The 22526-nt window shown below is 34.8% G+C and overlaps 1 protein-coding gene across 1 annotated transcript in view; it reads left to right on the top strand.

Annotated features, from left to right (window-relative positions):
• Positions 1–4768: 4768 nt before the first annotated feature.
• LOC141613726 (uncharacterized) overlaps positions 4769–22526 on the top strand; it is a 31359-nt gene continuing 13601 nt past the window's right edge. The window contains exons 1-6 of the mRNA XM_074432471.1: positions 4769–4991; positions 5250–6762; positions 6940–7221; positions 7395–7493; positions 7581–7925; positions 8043–8178. Of these exons, the coding sequence (XP_074288572.1) occupies positions 4769–4991; positions 5250–6762; positions 6940–7221; positions 7395–7493; positions 7581–7925; positions 8043–8178 (2598 nt within the window). The remainder of the gene's footprint in view (positions 4992–5249; positions 6763–6939; positions 7222–7394; positions 7494–7580; positions 7926–8042; positions 8179–22526) is intronic.

Genomic DNA, 22526 nt, shown 5'->3' with positions numbered 1-22526 from the left:
TTATATAAACGCATTTATTTTAGTAGTTATTTTATTCAAATGATATATAAGTTATATTAAAGATTTTTAAATTAATGGGCCATTTTGGGTCAAGGGTTAATATTTACGGGTCTTTGACTCTAAAAGACCGGGCCAGGTAGGGTTTACGGGTAGGGTTATGTTTTTGACAGGTCTAGATGAGGGTAAAATTTCTCCATAGTAGTTATATGGGCCAAAATGGTAATCAAAACGGATATTAATTTTTCATAAATTCTCATTTAAGACGGTATTACCTGTCTTAAGCTTAAGACAGCTAAAGTATCATTGTATTTGTGCTTTTCTTATGTTTAATGTCTTATGTTTGTGCTTTTTTTTGTTTGTCAGTCTTATAATATAGAATAATCCTATAGAAGAGTTGTTGATGTGAAGCACCTGGCCGAACCTAAATACTAATAATAAAGGTTATAATGTATATGGACGTGTTCAGATGATTGTATATAAGCCTAAAATGCGTATCTCATAAGCTCATAGATGGTTAGGGTCAACAAAATATACAATACGGTTTTTATAAAAAATAAAAAACATAATAGTATCGACAAACTTTAAAAACAGATTTACGTTTTTTTTATCTGATACATATTCTCAAAATTTGAAACCAGATTTACTATTTCCGATATGGATCCTTTTCTCTAAGAGAAATTATTTAAAAAAAAAAATAGAATATGTAAATGACTACTTAAACTTTTTACTACTCTTGAAATTTATTAAAAAAACCAGAGAATTAAAATATCCTCGTGAATCCGGAACTACTTATTATTTTACATTACAACAGTTTAATAATTTCTTTTCGAATTTATGTGTGTTTATTTTATTTTGATATATTTTGAATGTAAATTGTTTAGTTAATATTTCCATATATCTACTATGCTCGCCATGTAGGTACTTGCTAATTGCGAATAAACTTATAATATAATTTAAAAATCTTAAGTAGGACTTCAACTTAAACTTAATTATTATTTTTCATATTTTGAGAAAGCAAAATTTGAAACAACAAATCCGTCCAATTTGAACGGATTTAAGACAAAAATTTATAATTCAAAATTAAAATTTTAATGTAATTTGATACAGAAGTTAAATCATTTTTTTACACTATTTTATGATAACGATGTTAAAATAGTAGACCCGTGCAATTTGCACGAGTTTAAAACTAGTTTGTAATTAAAGTATTTATTTAGATTTTATAAAGTTGTTGCGATTATTGCAAAAATAGTAATACTGAACAGTTTTAGTTATATTTAAACTCCTAAATCAAATGATCTATTCACGAAAATTTAGTATGTGGCAGAGACATGGAGTGTTAGGTTATGTGTAAAATTTTAGGTCTTCAAACCTTAATTTCGATTTAATAAGAGTTTTATAAGTTTTGGTGAAAACCGTCGTAAAATCTGTCAAATCTGACAGTTTGTTTGTAAAAATTATATCGGCTGTTTTTATTTTGAATCTGCAAAAATGTTGAAAATAGACTCCTGTTATTTTCAATTCTAGAGTCTGTAAAAAAAAATTCATTAGATTACGATGAACGGTTTGGTGAGAATAAATCCTAATTATAAAGCAACAACCATGGAGCTTAGATGTCGCTCTGTGGTTGAAAGTCAAGAATTCAAAGGGCAGTTTTTCTTTGCTAAATTTCCGGACCCACTAACATAACAACAATTTAATTAGATGATTTGGTAATTGCTCACACTAAATTGTTCAATTACAAAATTAATCGACTTGAAATTTTTTTGTTAATGTAATTATATATAACAATTAAAACGCCATGGTCATGTGACGTATAAAACTTAATAACACATTTATACAAAAAAAAAATAAGGGGGGAAAATTGTAGATTTGTGAAGGAATAAATAAAATGAAACCTGGTTTAAAAAAATCTAAATTTATTTCAATCATAAACAAAGACCATCAAAAGTGTTATATGAAAAACACCCGAGTCAATATTAAAAAATAACGATGAAATACTTAAGAAAATGAAAATTTGCTGTAAAATTTTGAAAATAAATTTGGGAATTTTATTTTTCAAGTAGTTGTTCGCTCTACAAAATTCAAGATTAAAACTAAACATACATATCTCTTCAAGGTAAAACGAATCTATGTAGGTAGCTAGGCAGATTTATAAATTGATAAAGATGAATTATAAATTGATAAAGATAAGGTTGACCGTAATTAAGAAATGAAGAATGGGGGCGTTGGAAGAATGATGGTGGGCGGAATAAGGGTTAGTAATTTTATCATATTTACTTATTTATAGGGAGTTGGGCCTTTTACCGAATTGGGCAGCCCAATATTACGTGTTTATAGAATCGTAGGTTTACACATTCTGATTTAAGACGGATTAGTAGGATAGATAAGACGAAAGAACCGTTCATAAAAACTAGCAAAATAATTGTCTTATCTAGCTATGTGGGATGCGGGATATTATTTGACCCGTGTTACTTTTAAGACAAATATATCCCTCTTAAGAGACCAATTGTCGTATGTTTATATTGAGTATAGTTTATGTAGGTTGTCAGATCTACAAACATTAATATCTTTTTATAACACTAAATATTGATTTTCTTTAGAGTAAAACGAACTCTGCTTTAAATTGTGTACTACTTCTGAAAGTAAATTGACGGAAGAAGTGAAAATGGAGGTGACAATGAAATTAGATGATAAGGGGCTATCCTTATTTATTGTGGCTTCACTTTTTATGAATGAAAAAGTAGAGGTGACAATGAAATTAGATGATAAGGGGCAATCCTTATTTATTGTGGCTTCACTTTTTATGAATGAAAAAGTATAAGCATATGTTGGTATTTTGAAATAGTAAAAGTAGAGGTGGTAATTAGGCCACTCGGTTGGCTGCGGGTCAGGTCAAAGCGGGTTGGTCATATTGGGTCCGGCTTATGTCAGGTCATTGACGAGTTCGGGTCGGGTCGTCAATGGGTGGCAAAGTCGGGTCGGGTCATTAACGGGTCGGTGTCAAGTTAGGTTATCAGCATATATTTTATCTTATATATTTAGTTTTAAATGTTAATTTTATGTTTAAACAATGGGTAGGTGTATATTAATTATAATTTTATGTGAAAATAATCAAAATGAATGTCAATTTGGTGTTATTTAAAGTATTATTAAGCTAATTCTTTATTGGGTCATTTATCGGGTTGAGAAAATATCGGGTCACGGGTCAGTTCAGGTCGGGTCAGATAGGTTTCGGTTCACCCGATAAACATTTGGGTTATATCGGGTCGGGTTTCAGGCGGTTGAGTCGGGTCAGCTTTTGCCATCTCTAAGTAAAAGTTATCCAAAATAGAAACGTATAGAATCAAAATAAATACCCAAAAAAGAAAACGTATAGAAATCAAGTAAACAGAAAGTGCAAGTTTTTATTGAAAATTAATTAAAAAGCTAAAAATAATTTTTTTTTTGATATTGATATTGATTAAACTATATCTTATAGAAATTCAGGTGTACAGAGACAATAACTTTTGTTGAAATTTAAATTACAAAGCTAAAAGTATTTTTTTTATGGATATTTATTCTGTTAAATTATAATTTTGTTGAAAAAACTACCAACGAAAAATTATGCTATAACAAGTTAGCGGAAATGGGACGGGTTTGAATTAGATTCCACCCAGTGGGTTTGGTACAGGTTTAAGTTTAGATTCCACCCAAAGGGTTTGGTACATGTTTGAAAACTTCTACCTTCGATGAGTGGTGTAGCGAGTACATACATGACTATTGTTTGGTGGGTATATATGGGTGGAAGGGAGCTTACATCTACCACCGTCACTCCCAAAGACTTCCCTATTAACAACATAATTCCATACCATTATATATTCCATATATAATCTGATTTTTAATGTACCACTACGATTACTAAGACAAAGGAGAAACTTAGAGTCTCTTATATGATAATGACACTTTAACGAGGACTTTTAAACAAAATAAAAATTAGGCAATTAACCTTAATATATCTTATATGATAATGACAATAATTTATCATCTTTTACAATAAGACTTTTTGGTAATAACAACATGTTAAACAATGGGTAGGTGTATATTAATTGTAATTTTAAGTGAAAATAATCAAGATGAATGTCAACTTGGTGTTATTTAAAGTAATATTAAGCTAATTCTTGATTGGGTCATTTATTGGGTTGAGAAAATATCGAGTCACGGGTCGGCTTGGGTCGGGTCAGATTGGTTTCGATTCACCCGAAAAATTTCGGGTTATATTGGGTCGAGTTTCAAGCGGGTTGGGTCGGGTCAGCTTTTGCCACCTCTAAGTAAAAGTTATTCAAAATAGAAACGTATAGAATCAAAATAAATACCCAAAAAAGAAAACCTATGTAAATCAAATAAACAGAGAGTGCAAGTTTTTATTGAAAATTAATTACAAAGTTAAAAATAATTTTTTTTTGATATTGATATTGATTAAACTACATCTTATAGAAATGCAAGTGTACAGAGACAGTAACTTTTGTTGAAATTTAAATTACAAAGTTAAAAGTATTTTTTTTATGGATATTCATATTGTTAAACTATAATTTTGTTGAAAAAACTACGAAAAATTATGATATAACAAGTTAGCGAAAACTGGCGGGTTTGATCTATATTCAATTCCACCCAGTGGGTTTGGTACAGGTTTAAATTTTGATTCCACCTGAAGGGTTTGGTAGAGGTTTGAAAACTTCTACCTGCGATGAGTGGTGTAGCGAGTACATATATGACTATTGTTTGGTAAGTAATGCTACTCCTGGAGGGGGAGTGGCTGAGAGTGGTAAGGATCCTCCAGAGACCATTTCTGATGCATAATATAGGTTTTTGGAATATTGAGGGTCTTAATGACCTGAATAAGCAGAAAGTGGTCAAATGGTTTATGCACAATAATGGGGTTGGTCTGTTTGGGGTGCTGGAAACTAAGCTTAAGCCTAATACTCTGCTTAAGAGACCTACTTCTATTTGTGATGGTTGGAGTGTAACCACTAACTGCAGGTGGCATAAAGGGGGGAGAATCTGGATTTTTTGGAAACCTTCTTGTTTTGATATACAATTTTTGGCTTATAATGCACAATATATCCATATGTTAGTCCAGTCTCAAACTGATGGTCGGAAGTTTTACTTAACAATGATTTATGCTTTTAATGAGTTATATGAAAGAGTGGAGTTGTGAGATTTTCTTAAACATGTTGCTACTGATTGTTCTGATCCTTGGCTCTGGCTTGGAGATTTTAATACTGTTCTATCTCCTATTGAAAGACTTGGTGGACAAACTACTGAGGTTGAAATGGAACAGTGTCAAGAATGTGCCTCCTTATGTTGTATGGATGATATTTCAGCTACTGGGGCTCTCTATACTTGGTCCAATAAGCAAGAGGCTTCTACTAGAGTGTATAGCAGGTTCGATAGGGCAATGGGGAATCTTGAGTGGATGGCTATGTTTGGTGATTACATTGCACATTTCCATCATGAGGGTCTTTTTGATCATTGCCCTTGTACTGTGGTGAATAGGAGAGCTGATTTGGGAGGGAAAAGAAGTTTTAAGTATTTCAATATGTGGGGCAAAGCTGCAGATTTCAAAGCTAGTGTGCTTAATGTTTGGAGGAGAGTTTTTCCTGGCACTAAAATGTTTGGAGTAATTAAGAAGTTAAAAGCCCTCAAACCAGTTCTCAAGAAGTTAAATAGTGCTTGCTTCTCTGATATTGAAAACACTACTGCTATTGCAAGTTTGGCTTTAGCTAATATTCAGCAAGCTTTGGTTGACAATCCTGGGGATTTGAGTCTTATTCAACAGGAACTGGACTTAGCTAGGGATCTTAAGGAGCTTACTGTGGCTAGAGATAGTTTTTTATCTCAGAAAGCTAAAGTCCAATGGTCTATTGAGGGGGATTTAAACACTGCTTATTTCCATCATGCTATTAAAGAAAGAATTATGATGAATAAGGTATTCCAAATTGAGGATAAGGATGGGAGGCTTTGTACTGAGGAAGCTGATATCCAGATGGCTTTCTTGGACTATTACCAGGCTTTGCTGGGTTCTCATACTCAGACTCTTTCTGTACAGCAACATGTAGTGACTGGTGGTCCCTGTTGTACTGAGGAACACTGGCTCATTTTAGCCCAACCAGTTACTATAGAGGAAGTTAAGCACAACATTTTCAGTATTCCTAATGGTAAATCTCCTGGGCCTGATGGCTACTCAAGCCAATTTTATAAGGATGCATGGGATATTATAGGTGATGAGGTTGGTGCTGCTGTTATTAAATTTTTTGATGCTGGGAGGCTTTTGACTCAGGTTAACTCCACTGTTATCACTTTAATTCCTAAACTGGATAGACCTACAAGTGTGAAACATTTCAGACCTATCTCTTGCTGCAATGTCCTCTATAAGGCAATTTCTAAGATTATGTGCAATAGATTAGCAAGGTTCTTACCAGATATTATTAGTAGGAATCAAGGTGCCTTTGTTAAAGGGAGGAGTATTCTTGAAAATATACTCATTTGTCAAGATCTGGTAAGATTGTATAATAGAGGTATGGTTTCACCAAGGTGTATGTTCAAGCTTGACTTACAGAAGGCCTATGATTCAATTGAGTGGCAATTTGTGGACCAGATGTTACGAGCACTTAACTTTCCTGAGCATTTTAGGAAGTTGATTATGCTGTGCATTACTACTCCTTCTTATACTCTTAATTTAAATGGTTCACAATTTGGATTTTTTCATGGCAAAAGAGGATTGAGGTAAGGAGATCCTATATCTCCTCTCATTTTCTGCATTTGTATGGAGTACCTGATAAGGGTTATGGAGTATATCACTAGGAGATGGTACTTTAGATATCATCCTCTTTGTAAGAGCCTAAAGTTGACCCATCTTCTCTTTGCTGATGACTTGCTCATGTTCTATAAGGGTGATATCAGGTCAATTATGCTTCTACTGAGGGCCTTATCTACTTTCTCTGAAACTTCTGGCTTGAGGGTCAATGCTTCTAAGTCAGAGGTTGTGTTTAATGGGGTCTCTGATGAGGTGAGAATGGATGTTGTTCAGGTTTCAGGGTTTCAACAAGGGGTATTACCATTCAAATATTTGGGGGTGCCCATCCAACCTGGCAGATTGTCTAAAGCTGATTGTCATATACTTTTGGATAAGGTGGTACATAAGATCAGAGGCATTGGTACAAGGAAATTAAGTTATGCAGGAAGGCTTGTCTTAATCAACTCTGTGTTAAATACTCTCCATAACTATTGGGCTTCTATCTTTCTTATCCCTAAAGGAGTTATCAGAAGAATTGAAGCAATTTGTAGGAATTTCTTTTGGAGTGGGGAGTCTGAATATCACAGGGTACCTCTGATTGCTTGGGAGAAATTTGTTGCAGGAAGAAGGAAGGTGGACTTGATATAAAAAGTGTTGAGGTGTGGAATAAGGCTACTGTTGGTAAATTAGTTAACTGGATACATACTAAAGCTGACAGATTGTGGGTACTATGGATTGATCATGTCTATCTAAAAGGAGCAGACTGGCAAAGTTATCAACCTCCTCCTGATTCCAATTGTAACTGAAGGAATATCTGTAAAGTTAAGGATATTCTGAACTCTGGTTTTGTGGGTGGTCACTGGCAGTCAGATGCTAGGGGCTACTCAATTCAGTCTGGTTACTACTGGTTGCAGGGTCCACACCCCCTAGTCCAGTGGTATAATAGTGTTTGGGCTTCTTGGAACATACCTAAGCATTCTTTAGTTGGTTGGATGGTTAAGCATCAAGGTCTGCAGCTGAGGGATAAGCTATTCCAGTTGCAGATTTGTGACAGTAACAGTTGTGTGACTTGTGAACAAGCTGTTGAAACACATGATCATCTTTTTGGCAGCTGTGTTTATAGTTCACAGATTACTGATGGGATTGAACGCTGGTTATGCAGGAGATTGTCTGGTTCTAACCTGAACTGTACAAAGCTGCAGAAGCTAGTTGTTAGGCTGGCATTGATGGCTACTTGATACTGTATTTTGAAACAAAGAAATGAGTGCAGGCTTTCCTTGACACTAGCTACACCAAGGAGAGTGATTAAGGAGATTCAATCAATAGTGAAGGCGCGCATTCTTCAGAAAATTCAGACTACTTTGCCTCAAAGGCAGAAGGAATGGCTACTTAGCTTAAATATTCAAGTATATTGTTAAGATTTTGTAGCCTTTACTTGTATTGATAAATGTTGTAATAGTGTTTTATTATTAATGAAAAGCTCACATTCTACCAAAAAAAAAAAAACTATGCACTATAAAGCATAGGAACGAGGTTAATTCGGGGACTAAATGTGCTCAAATATGAGTCACATCAAACATCCTCAAACCAAACCTTTGCTCGTCCCGAGTAAAGAGGTGACCAAAACTAGGACCTTTATTTAAACTAACGTACTAATATAGTCGATGTGAGACAATTAGCGGGTCTCACTCCGCCCCTTCAACTCACAACAAGACATCCATGAGGTAGGATGCCTTCTTGAAAGGCAGGGGGGCTTGCCAAAATGGCGACACATCCAAGCATTGAAGCACACAAAACAAGTAATGGATGCATCTACAAAAATGAATAGCCACTTTCCTCATTTAAGAGGCGGAAATTATCTACAAGGGAAGCAATCTAAGAGTACACACTCCATTATAGATATGGTTTCTTCAAACTACTAAGCCTAGAAGGATACCAATAAATCCCCTCCAAGTTGTGTCAAGCTAGGGTACCTTTGTCCTCAATTGTTAAATGCTTTCGTCAAGAGTAGACTCCCTATGGTGTTAGAAACACTGGAGGATCGCGGAATTCCCCTCTTTGCCTAGACAAGAAGAACGGTCGTCCCCTCTCTACCATGCACAAAAGTGGATTTGATGGAAAAGGGATCAATAGATTTTGAGTTTCATGTGGGAGTTTGCTTTTGTTGTTGTTATTCCCCTCAATTTCTTGTGGTATTTGACAATTGAGAACATTTTCTTTTTGCAATTTCTTTTCATGTTTGGCATTTCAATCCTTGTCAACTTTAAACTTTTTGCATTTTCTTTTGAACAGTTTCAAAGTCACCCCATTTGTAGTGAGGGTGCTTATATTTGAAGCATAGGAGTTTTTATTTTTGTTACTCCTCTTTTCTTTTGATGCAAATTGCAAACCTTTTCTTTTCTTTTCATTTCTTGAACTCAAATTTGGATTATTTTTGTTCCCATTCCCTTTTTGATGACAAAATGTGGTAGAATATAGAAGATGGTTGCATGGTTTCAAGGGTCACCTTGGAATAAACGGTAGCCAAGGAGTTATCACACCACGAGGTACTCTTGACTAGGCCTTAATCCATGGGTCAAAGGATACTATCATGACACATCCTAGGGTGTTTTACATGCATTCTAATGAGCAAAGTCTTAAGAAGAAAAAGTATCTACAAGGGCCTTATATACACTTGTCAAGCTTCCCAAATAGATGTTTTCACAAAATTTTTCTTAAATGTAACTATATGCCATGATGAAACTAACATTTATACATCCTAATGCATATGTTTCTACCAACTAGTATGCCATATAATCTAAATGCAATCCTATAATCATATTGTTTATACCGCATCAACCAAAATAAAGCCACATAGTCATTAACATAAAGAGGAAAAAGGAAATTGGAAAGATCATACCATGCGGTCTTCATGATCCTCATGTCTCGGATGTGGCGTAGTCGATCAATGTGATAAGAGGACAAACAAACACAATATATACAAAATATATACAAGTCTATACTATAAAGGAATGAACATGTTTTTGTATTTTTCAAAAATTTTCAGTTTTTATGGTTTTTGATTTAAGAGTCAAGTTAGAATTTCCCATCCCCACACTAGTATGGGCATTGTCCTGAATGGCCAATACGATAGGAAATTATGCAAGCGATACGTGAATGCATGATTTTTACACTAAATGCAAACTATATGGAATATAAACAAGTGAATGCAAACTACACTATACTATATGATGCATGAAGTTTTGTTTGGTTGGAGAGCATAATTTAGATTAACTCCCAATGCTTGTGCTTGAACTTCCCTAAACCAAATGAGACACCATTTCTAGTTCAAAAATGGGAAAGTTCATGCACAAGTATGCAATGCATGAATTTAATTTTTCATTTTGGATTTTTCAAGTGGGAACAATAAATTTATCATCACCTAGATGTGGCCAAGGTAGAATAATAGTCCTTCAATTTTACAAGGACACCATAAAAATGAAACAACCAATTATAAAACAAGTTAACAAAGCATGAAATTCTTGTTATGAAAAATGAGAGAGAAAAAACAAAGAAACCTCACTTTGGCCTTGGTGGGTGCCTCATGCCCGCTCCACCTAGGTCATGAAGATCTTTAATAGTTTCTATCTTCCCCTCCAAGATCACTATCCTCTTGTTCTTGTACTTCATCACTCTCATAAAAGTCCATGAGCTCGTCCCCCTCACTATTAACCTCCACCGTATCACCGCCGCTTGACCCTCCTTCATCTCCTACTCCATGTGTTCCACCATGGGCATTTTCCGAGTTTGGAAAAAGTAAGTCCATTTGTGCCCAAGAGGGAAGCATTCTGTGGACGCGGGCCCACGGGTTCGCTTGGAAAAACAAGCGTTTGCATTTGTGGAGTCGCCACCAATTTATTGTGGAAAATTGGAAACCGTTCGAATACTTCGTGCCATGTCAAGACACAAAGTAGTGACATGAACACCAAGAACTCGTTACCCTTAGCACTCTATGCCTAGAATGACTCTTGTGGATGCCAATGAACACGGATGTTCACAGAGATCTGGAGTAAGGGGTGAGGGTACGTATTAGGAAGCTCTTTTGGTCGAACACCTAATCCCGCCCGCCTCGATAGCGGCCTCTACTAATGATTAGGGAAGTCGTTCGTACTTGATATGTTGTCGGTTATATGCATGCAATGCAACATCCATTAGATTAATCCTAGCATGTGAGAATTAATTAAGTCGATAAACACGTAGTTTAACATGCATTAATGTCGAGGTAGAAATTTAGGTTAATTACATGTGAAGGCATACAAACAATAAATAATAAAGAATAAAACAAAGTACGATAATTGAAATTACAATAATTACAATGGTTTGATGATTTACGTCGAAAATACATTTAAAATGGATAATTTGGGAAAAGAAAAGGGAAAATAAATAAACGAACAGATTAATGGTGATAATACGGGTAATAGTTAATTAATACATGAACTAATAACTAGGTCAAAGCAACAACGGAAGTTCAGAGGCAGAACTCAACCCGGAACTGGCGCAGCAGAGCTGCGTCCCTTGGAAGAGGCGCAATGCTCACCGCGTTTGTTCCTGAGGTGAGTTATGGCTGTGAAGCCGGAATTGCACATCGTTAGTATTCATTGGTAATTTAATGATCGATTATGGATGTTGGACTCGGATTAAAGCGGTTTAATGGATTATTTACATGCAAATTGGTCATAAAAACAATAGAAACATGAGACAAAACTAATTATAACAAATTAAGGCTAATTACAAGACGAATTATGAGATTAATTACAAATTGAACTTATTAAAACAAACCAATTAGGCTTAAATTAATGACAAATTAATGATGATGACGATAAACACATGAAAATATACCAAAGGATGAATTCCAGAGACTTGATATTGATGAATCGATTCCATAAAACCCGGATTGATTTTAATGACGAAAACTCGCAAATATTAATTACTTGGGATTTAAGTCGGGAATAAAACGGTGATAAATTACTAATAAGATTATATTCTAAGATTATCATGCAAATGAAATAAGAGCAAGCAAAGACGAAACAAGAACAAGCAAACGAAATAAACAGAAGATGAAGGAAGAAGAAGGAAAGCAGGAACTGCGGCAGCCTCAGGAAGAGGCGCAGCAGATGCTGCGGCCCTTCGAAGAGGCGCAGCAGTTGCTGCGTTCCTTCTCGACACCTGTCTCCCGTTAATCCATAAAAAGGGTTTGAATAAAGGTTTTATAAATCGGTTTTGAATATATTTTCGACGTAAACCTTACAATAATGATTACAAAAATAAAGTACAATAATAATGTTGGAGTAGTGTCCTCCACAATAAGTGCGTTTACATAATAAATCTCGTAAAAGGAATATCAGGGATTTATTTATTTTATTTGTCAGCTGGTCATCGTTAATCGGTAATGATTGGCTGACTAGAGTTTGACATTACTGTCGTGTGACGGCGGTGATCAGCTGATCCCTTTAGGTCACACCTATAGGATGACGCCCAAATAGAATAAATTAATTGTTTGTATGAGATACGAGATAATTAATTCCTTGTATTATTTGACTTTTAATTAGTCACGTAAATGTATTATTTGATGACGGGTTACGAACTCGGGACAAGGAGATTTGTTATTTAATTATGTGATATTTAAATAATAAATTTATTAGAATTTATTAATTAATTGTTAATTAATTAATTTTATACGATATGTGTATATGTTTTGAGGTGGAATTAATTAGCTATTAAATTTTACAAGAGGTTGTAAAATTAGCTAAATGGTTTAATATTGACACATTGTATGTTGATAAAATGGTGTTATGATTACTTAATAGTTAAGTAGTCATTGGTAGTTAATTTATATTATTTAAGTGTTAAATAATCAAATTAATATTTAATTATGTCAGATAATTAAATATAAGACTTATAAGCATTTGTGGGGCAAATGTCGAAAATCGAAATGGACCGAAGGGAACCATTTGGACAGATTTTTATACACTACTAATACACTCATTGTGAGTGGAAAAGGTAGGCATTTCCCACTAGCATTTGTATGTGAATTGTATACATTTGCATGCCTATATATACCTAAGTCATTCCATCATTTCTAAGGTTGGAAATTTGAAGAAAAATTGGTCTTTGTGTGCTTGTTGTGGACGGTTCATATACACCATCAAAAGACCATATTTTTCTTCTTATTTTGTTCATCCTTTTACAATAAACAGATATAAAAGTAAACTAATAATATTATCAAGGTAATAATATTAATTAGTACATCAAATATACATATTACAAAGTTACTACTACTATTAACTAGTTATTAATTTTAGTAGTATTTTGGGCTTATCTTGGGTGCCACCTAAGGAGATTACCTATATTGGTAATTGGTGTTCTTGGAGGATCATCCATAGTTTCATAGCTCAAGAACTACAAAGGTAGGAGACCTTTGTAGTGCCCTTACTTGCCTTATACAATGTACGGAACTTTTGTCTTAAGATGATTTAATACCATCTTTTATACTTTTGTTTGCATGCATGTAGATTTAGACCACTTTAAATTAATTTGTAATTTTAATATCATAAGATGAGTATTAATTTGGTCTAAATAACTTATAAGTGGTATCAGAGCATTGTTAAATACATGCATGTTGTTTTAAGACGATTTTAGTAATTTATGAGATAAATTAATAAAATTGATATTATGTTACTAAAATTAGTTTTATCACATAATATGGTCTTGCATGTAAATAATCTGGTCTTAAGATGATATGGGACGAAAATTTGATTTTTGTTAAATTTTTCAACTTTTTATAACTTAAAATGGCATAAAATTGAGTAAAAATGCATTAAAATTAATTAAGAGTTAATTAAATTTGGTTGCATGTTAATTTTATGCATGTTTATTTAGAAATAACTACTTGCATGTTCTATTTATGAGATAAGTAGATACTTTAAATTAATGTGATTAATTTAGGTTGTTTATTAATTTTTATTTGATAAAAAATTGGTAAATAATGGTTATTTCGCAAATAAATATTGATTTAATTTTTTGGCTCGAAATTTTTGAATTTTTAGCTCCTGGAAAATGTTCCAAAATGTATAAAATTTAATTTTAAAGTTGTTTCAATTTTTATGGTTTGATTTAGAATTAAATCGTAAAAATTGTCCGTTTATCAATTAAATTGTGAAATCGTTTTAAATAAATTTTAAAAACAAAAATTTTCACTTGCATGACATTTTTGGTGTAAGACCAGAATGTTCATGGCTTTTAAATTTATTTTTCCATAAATTTTTAAATTAAATGGAATTTTTGTATGATAATTGTGAATTATTATATCATTTTTGTCATAATTGTGTTTTAATTCCCATATAAATTCAAGATAATTGTTGAGAATAATTATTTTGATATTAGACCAGATTAGTATGATGAGTAAGTCTTAAAATTGTTTTAAGAATTGATTATGAATTTTTATTGGTAAAAATTTCGTCAAAGCAAGCTCAAATGATCGTTGTTGGTAAGTTAGACGATTTGGCATGTCATTTTTCCATAATGCATTTTATTATTCATTTGGATGAATGTTTTTTTTATCATTTTAATTATGTAATTTTTCCTAATATGGCCATAGGTAGAAGTTGGTATTTTCCGTAATGTAAGGGAATATCGACTTGTTTTGTAATTAATTGCGATTTCGTATCGCCTAATTTGTAATTAATTAATAGTTTATATTTTAATTTTATTACAAATTGTTTAATAGGGTATTGTTATGTAATTTAATTATTAGTAATTAGATGAAGCATCTATAGACGGAGTTTTCATGAAGACGGTGTTTTCGGAAAGGCGTTCCGAAATCCTAAAGAAGGAAGCCAATTTATGAAGACTCAAGGGACCAAGGAGTTGGTTTCCGAAGTGTAATAATTTTAGTTAATTAGATTAACTAGGTGGCCATATTAGGACTTGTTTGTTTTAATTCTTCTATGCATTCATGCCAAATCGTCACTACATGTTTTATTTTTGTTGTTATCGATTTAATTGTCTAGCATTCACTAATTTAGTTCACTTAAAAGTGATAGACAATTAAATTGATAAGATCTCTCACATTTGTTTAAAATTGAGACTAAGCCTTACCAAATAATAGCACCTATGAATTCCTTCTTCATTAGAGGTAGGTTCGGATCACCGAGGTACACTCTTTTTACGTTGGGTAAGTAGGGTAATAAAAGTTATTACGCGTGAAAATTGGTTGGACTCAACGGGATAAATATGGGTTGAATCGATCCACCGTGCCCATATTTATTCTGGGGCTAAAAGATAGATTTTAAGAAAACCCGTCAACCAAGAGTTCTAGTAGTAGAATCAGTCAAAGTTGTTGACTCACCAAATTTATATAAATATGGGTTGAATCGGTCCGCCGTGCCCGTGTTTATATAAAATTGGATCTTGGAATCATTTATATAATTCAGTGGGAGATCATTATATAAATGGGAACTTGTTAAATAGTTTCACAAGTTAAATATTTCTCGACGATAAATGTTAATCTTTCCTCTATTTCCTTTGTAGCAATCACGATGACTTCTACTAGTGAAACCGCCACCATAGCTAGAGATTCATGGCTACGTTCTTTTATGGACAAATATGTATTAAAAGTCGACGGTATTAATTTTAAAGATTGGGAGGAACAACTTCGATTAGCTGCCGCAGGTGATGGCAAATTACGCTACCTTGTCGATCCCTCTCCCCCTTCGCCTAGTACTAAGGCCACTGCCGATGTAAAGGAGGCTTTTTCAAATTATCAAAAGGAATCCGCTGCAATAAAAAATGTTTTGATTTTTTCAATTGATCCTGCTTTACAAAGGCAATGTGTCAAGTTTCGCGATGCACATGAAGTATTCTCGAGGCTTTCTACTATGTTTTCTCAAGCCCCGAGAATAATTCAATATGACACCGCAGTTCGTTTCTTTGAGGCTAACCTCAAAGATGGTCAACCTATAAGTTCACACGTACTTAAAATGATTGAGTACGTGGAAACTTTAGAGGGGTTGGGATGCAAGATCCCCGACGAACTTGTGGTGGACCGAGTGCTCCACTCTCTCTCGCACGTCAAGGGATTTACCCAATTTAGGGTAAATTACAATATGACGAACATGAAAAAGAGTTTACATGAGCTCCATTCTCTGCTTGTGCAAGCAGAGAAGGACATGGGATTGAGTGGGAGTACGAGGAAAGATGTGCTTGCGATTAACGTGAAGAGGAAGAAGCAGTTTAAGAGGAACGCAGGTAAGAAGCCCGTTCAGGTGGAGGAAAAAGGTAAAGCAATTGCGAATTGCTCTACCAATCCTAAACCTATAAAGGGTAATCCTCTTAAAGATACTTGTAATTACTGTAATAACAAGGGACATTGGAGGCGTAATTGTACTAAGTACCTGGATGACATAAAAGCTGGCATTGTGAAGCCAACATGTAATTTTTCAACCGAATCTTTTATGATAGACATAAATTATGCTTCAAATACAACTTGGGTATTAGATACTGGTTGTGGTTCTCATTTATGCAATCATTTGCAGGGCCTAAAAAGCATAAGAAAGCTAAACAAGGGTGATGTCGATCTCCGAATGGGAAACGGGTCTAAAGTAGCCGCCGTCTCAGTAGGAACTTATGTACTTAGTTTAGCTTCAGGAATGCAGTTGTATCTTAATAATTGTTATTTTGTACCAACACTATCTAGAAATATAATATCCGTATCTGTGTTAGACACAGAAGGGTTTTCCTTTGTAATTAAAGACAATTGTTGTACTTTTTCCCTTAATGGGATTGTATATAGTCAAGCTATTTCAATCAATGGTATTTATATTCTAGATACTTGCAACGATGTTTATCATTTAGATAATAAAAGACTCAAAACAGGTGATCCTGATCAATCTTATTAATGGCATTGTCGATTAGGACACATCAACGAGAAGCGCATTAAAACACTAGTGTCGACTGGGGTAATTAAACCTTTTGATTTCGAATCATTTGGTACATGCGAATCTTGTCTTCTTGGTAAGATGACTCGTTCACCTTTTCTAGGAAAGGGATCTCGAGCTAGTGAGTTGTTGGGTTTAATACATACCGATGTATGCGGTCCAATGACAGTCACTGCTAGAGGTAATTATGACTATTTCATTACTTTTACCGATGACATGAGTAGATATGGGTATATCTACTTAATGAGGTATAAAAGTGAAGCTTTTGATAAGTTCAAAGAGTTTCAGAATGAAGTAGAAAACCAATTAAATAAGAAGATTAAAGCATTACGATCAGATCGTGGTGGGGAGTATTTAAGCAATGACTTTAAAGATCACCTTATAAACTGCGGTATTGTATCTCAGTTAACTCCTCCTAGCACACCACAATTAAATGGTGTGGCTGAAAGGAGGAATCGATCTTTATTAGATATGGTTCGATCGATGATGAGTCAAACAGAGTTACCTAAGTCATTCGGGGTTTTGCCATTTTATCTCATTGTACAATCACTAAATAAAAGTCCCAATAAAGCAATCGACAAAACTCCATATGAGATATGGAAAGGAAAGTCCCGAATCTGCGATACATGAAAGTATGGGGTTGTGATGCTTATGTCAAGAGCAAGTCCGACGATAAGCTTGCACCTCGTTCTAAAAAGTGTATTTTTGTAGGCTACCCTAAGGAAACTTGTGGATATTACTTCTACAATAGTAACGAGAACAAAGTGTTTGTGGCTCGTGAAGCTGTCTTTCTAGAAAAAGAGTTTATTTCTAGAAGACAGAGTGGGAGAAAATTTGAACTTGACGAAGTTCAAGAGCCACAAACTGATATGACAATACAAGAAGATGTTCCTTCTACGTCTGAATCAGTTATTGTTCCTTCTGAACCTAGGAGGTCAGAAAGGGTTAGTCGCCAGCCTGATAGATACCTTGGTATTATCGAGGAAGATGGTGACTATGAGGTTTTACTTTTAGAAAGTGATGAACCCAAGACCTATAAAGCAGCTATTATGAGTTCTGACTCTAAGCTATGGCTCGAGGCCATGCAATCCGAAATGGATTCCATGTACGATAATCAGGTATGGAACCTGGTTGACTTACCTAAAGATGTTCGACCTCTTCAGTGTAAGTGGATATTCAAGATTAAAATCGGCATGGATGGACATAAAGATGTCTACAAAGCTAGATTGGTTGCAAAAGGTTTCACTCAAGTTCATGGTTTACACTATGATGAAACTTTTGCACCAGTTGCTATGCTTAGATCTGTTCGGATAATGTTAACGATTGCTGCATTTCATGATTATGAGATATGGCAAATGGATGTCAAAACCGCTTTCTGAACGGGTTTTACGGAAGAGGAAGTGTTCATGACACAACCCGAGGGTTTTGTGGATCCTAAAAATCCTAACAAAGTATGCAAACTTAAGAGATCCATTTATGGTCTTAAGCAAGCGTCAAGGAGTTGGAATCATCGTTTTGATCATGTTATTAAACAGAATGGTTTTTCTCGAAGTGTTGAGGAACCATGTTTATACATGAAGTTTAGTGGGAGTAAAGTTGTTTTCTTACTTCTTTATGTGGACGACATATTACTCATTGGGAATGATGTTGATATGCTTGCTTCTGTTAAGAAGTGGTTGGGAAATCACTTCCAAATGAAAGATTTGGGAGAAGCTCAACGCATCTTGGGTATCCGGATCTATATGGATAGATCCAAAAGGATATTAGCATTGAGTCAAGAAGCCTATATCGATAAGATTCTTGACCGATTCAATATGAAAAACTCCAAGAGAGGTTTTCTACCTATGGGCAGTAGGATCACTTTGAGTAAGTCACAGTGTCCTACTGAGCCTAAGGATATTGAACGCATGAAATCGATTCCCTATGCTTCCGCTGTTGGATCGATCATGTATGCTATGATGTGTTCTCGTCCTGACGTCTCGTATGCTTTGAGTATGACGAGTCGTTTTCAGAAAACTCCAGGTGAGAGTCACTGGATAGCCGTCAAGAATATTCTAAAGTACTTGAGAAGGACTAAAGATTCATTCTTAGTGTTTGGAGGAGAATCTGAATTACGTATAACCTCATACGGATGCCAGTTTCCAAACTGATAGGGATGATTTGAAATCCCAGGCTGGTTTTGTCTTTTTGTTGAACGGAGGGGCGGTTTGCTGGAGAAGTTTCAAAGAGTCTATGACTGCTGATTCTACAACGGAAGTGAGTACATTGCGCCTCGAAGGCGCAAAGGAAGGCTGTTTGGGATTAGGCAATTTTTAGAGGGACTGAAAGTAGTTCCGACCGCCGAGGATCCTATCACTTTGTATAGTGATAACAGTGGGGCTATTTTTCAAGCAAAAGAACCCAAGTCTAGTAACAAGTCTAGACATGTACTTAGGAAATTTCATGTAATTAGAGATTTAATAGAAAGGAAAGAAATTACAGTTTGTAAGGTTGGGACAAATGACAACATCGCGATCCTTTAACCAAGCCATTGTCTCAAGCTAAACATGATAGTCATGTAGTTTCGATGGGGTTGAGACGAATGCCGAATCATTGTAAATTATATGATATGTAATAATCAAAATATTGTATTTATTATTTCATATATGATAAGTTGCATTTATCTTTATATTCAGTTTTATGTCTGAATTTATATACTTTGTTTTCTCCAAATAGGTTGTAAAGACAATGTCGAACCCTATTAAGTGAACTGGATTAACGTTGTATTTTGTCCCTAGTTACTTAATGAGGTGACGTCTCGGAGTAACTAGATTGTAAGGCGATAGATGACAGGTTCGACTGTCATATGGTCATAGTGATGACTGGTCGATTACATAGGCATATTGTGAGACAATTTGTCGGACAGTGACCGTTTATAGAGTCCTTTTGTTGCTAGGTCGTGGCGAGGATTTCTATTTATTCCTTCGAGTCAATTCTTTAGACTGGTGACTATTTGTCTGAGTTGGTACGGTTTTCCGGTGGCTTTGGTTTTTGTTCTAGGTCGCACCGTAAAAGGAGGCCGATGAGCATTTACTGGGTCATTGTGATCTGTATCGAATGAAGAAAATAGGTCAACATGATTGTCCTTTTAAGTCATATTTTATCTCAAGGCCACTCGAGGAGAGATGACTGTGAATGTGTGGCCACGCTCGGATGCGATCTATATCAGATTATCCGGTCAGACAGTCGTTATCCTGATCGAGGAAACCACTTTATGATATGATCACGTGCAAGAACGACCTGAAAGACATCTTGCATTGAGTGGGAGATATTATTGGACAAGAGAATTGGTAACGCACACTTGTGTCGGACAAGTGGGAGATTGTTGGAGTAGTGTCCTCCACAATAAGTGCGTTTACATAATAAATCTCGTAAAAGGAATATCAGGGATTTATTTATTTTATTTGTCAGCTGGTTATCGTTAATCGGTAATGATTGGCTGACTAGATTTTGACATTACTGTCGTGTGACGGCGGTGATCAGCTGATCCCTTTAGGTCACACCTATAGGATGACGCCCAAATAGAATAAATTAATTGTTTGTATGAGATACGAGATAATTAATTCCTTGTATTATTTGACTTTTAATTAGTCACGTAAATGTATTATTTGATGACGGGTTACGAACTCGGGACAAGGAGATTTGTTATTTAATTATGTGATATTTAAATAATAAATTTATTAGAATTTATTAATTAATTGTTAATTAATTAATTTTATACGATATGTGTATATGTTTTGAGGTGGAATTAATTAGCTATTAAATTTTACAAGAGGTTGTAAAATTAGCTAAATGGGTTAATATTGACACATTGTATGTTGATAAAATGGTGTTATGATTACTTAATAGTTAAGTAGTCATTGGTAGTTAATTTATATTATTTAAGTGTTAAATAATCAAATTAATATTTAATTATGTCAGATAATTAAATATAAGACTTATAAGCATTTGTGGGGCAAATGTCGAAAATCGAAATGGACCCGAAGGAAACCATTTGGACAGATTTTTATACACTACTAATACACTCATTGTGAGTGGAGAAGGTAGGCATTTCCCACTAGAATTTGTATGTGAATTGTATACATTTGCATGCCTATATATACCTAAGTCATTCCATCATTTCTAAGGGTGGAAATTTGAAGAAAAATTGGTCTTTGTGTGCTTGTTGTGGATGGTTCATATACACCATCAAAAGACCATATTTTTTTTCTTATTTTGTTCATCCTTTTACAATAAACACATATAAAAGTAAACTAATAATATTATCAAGGTAATAATATTAATTAGTACATCAAATATACATATTACAAAGTTACTACTACTATTAACTAGTTATTAATTTTAGTAGTATTTTGGGCTTATCTTGGGTGCCACCTAAGGAGATTACTTATATTGGTAATTGGTGTTCTTGGAGGATCATCCATAGTTTCATAGCTCAAGAACTACAAAGGTAGGAGACCTTTGTAGTGCCCTTACTTGCCTTATACAATGTAAGGAACTTTTTTCTTAAGATGGTTTAATACCATCTTTTATACTTTTGTTTGCATGCATGTAGATTTAGACCACTTTAAATTAATTTGTAATTTTAATATCATAAGATGAGTATTAATTTGGTCTAAATAACTAACAAATAAAAGATGGGATTTACAACCTCAGACTAACATGTTTGACGAAACGAGATTAACTAAGTTAGCTTTTAGTGATGCTCGACTCGAATGTACGACGAAAGTGCCCTTTAAGAGGAAATTAAACAAAGTTGATTAAGTTGATTGAGGTGGAGTTGGTCAAATTGGTCGGTCATGCAAAACGAGGCTGGTACTCAGAAGGATCCGAGCTTACGTGGTCGAAAGTTCAAACACGTAGACGCCAAATAACAAGAGCGTGGTCTTAGAATGCAAAGGGAGAAGAGAAGGGCGGACACTCGCGTGAGAAATATGAGGACCGAAGGTCTCTATTTATACTAATCACACGGAGGAATTAATGTTTCGGTAAAACTTTGGAAGTAAATCTCGAAAAGATCTTAAAATACTCAGAAAGGAGCTGGGGAAGAGGCGCAGCAACCACTGCGGCTCTTGGAAGAGGCGCAGCAGGTGCTACGTCCTTTTCCCAAGGGTTTCCTCCTGCGGAAGAAAGATTTTCCGTGTTTCTATTATGGAATTGCGGTTGATCTTAATTTCCTTTTTATTTAAAATATAATTTCGGGATATAATTTACCAAAAGATTAAAATATTGAAAATATGGAATAGAAATATCCGGAACATTCCAGAATATTCTGACTCGGCATTTTAAACGGTTATTAGAAAATGAAGACGGTTTTTGACCCGGACTCCAAATGTACTTTAATTACTGTCAAAACGACCGTGACGACGCGTAGATGACGACCAAGGGGTAGACACAAGTATTTGAGCTATCACTTGATGATAAACTTACCAATTTTCATAAATCGTTCCGTGTACCAAACATGCGGCCCAATCATCACTGGGTGGCTTGCGGGAGGTGCAGAAATGAGGTATCTATAGAGCCCCCACTTTGACTGAGGCTTGGATAAGGCGAAAGTCAAAGTATAGCCATCAAGTCAATCGAAGATTACAACATGACGACTATGGCGACGCGAGGCGGCTCAAGGGGTCTGAGCCAAGGACCTGTCGTCGGAAACATTTTAGAGTCTGTCGACTATCGGGGAGGGTCGTTTAAAGTCCATTAGACTATTTAAGGAGGCTTGCCAGCCATAAGAAGAGACC

Source organism: Silene latifolia, chromosome 11, assembly GCF_048544455.1.
Source record: "Silene latifolia isolate original U9 population chromosome 11, ASM4854445v1, whole genome shotgun sequence".
Classification (NCBI taxonomy): domain Eukaryota; kingdom Viridiplantae; phylum Streptophyta; class Magnoliopsida; order Caryophyllales; family Caryophyllaceae; genus Silene; species Silene latifolia.
This window is presented reverse-complemented; position numbering and strand designations above follow the sequence as displayed.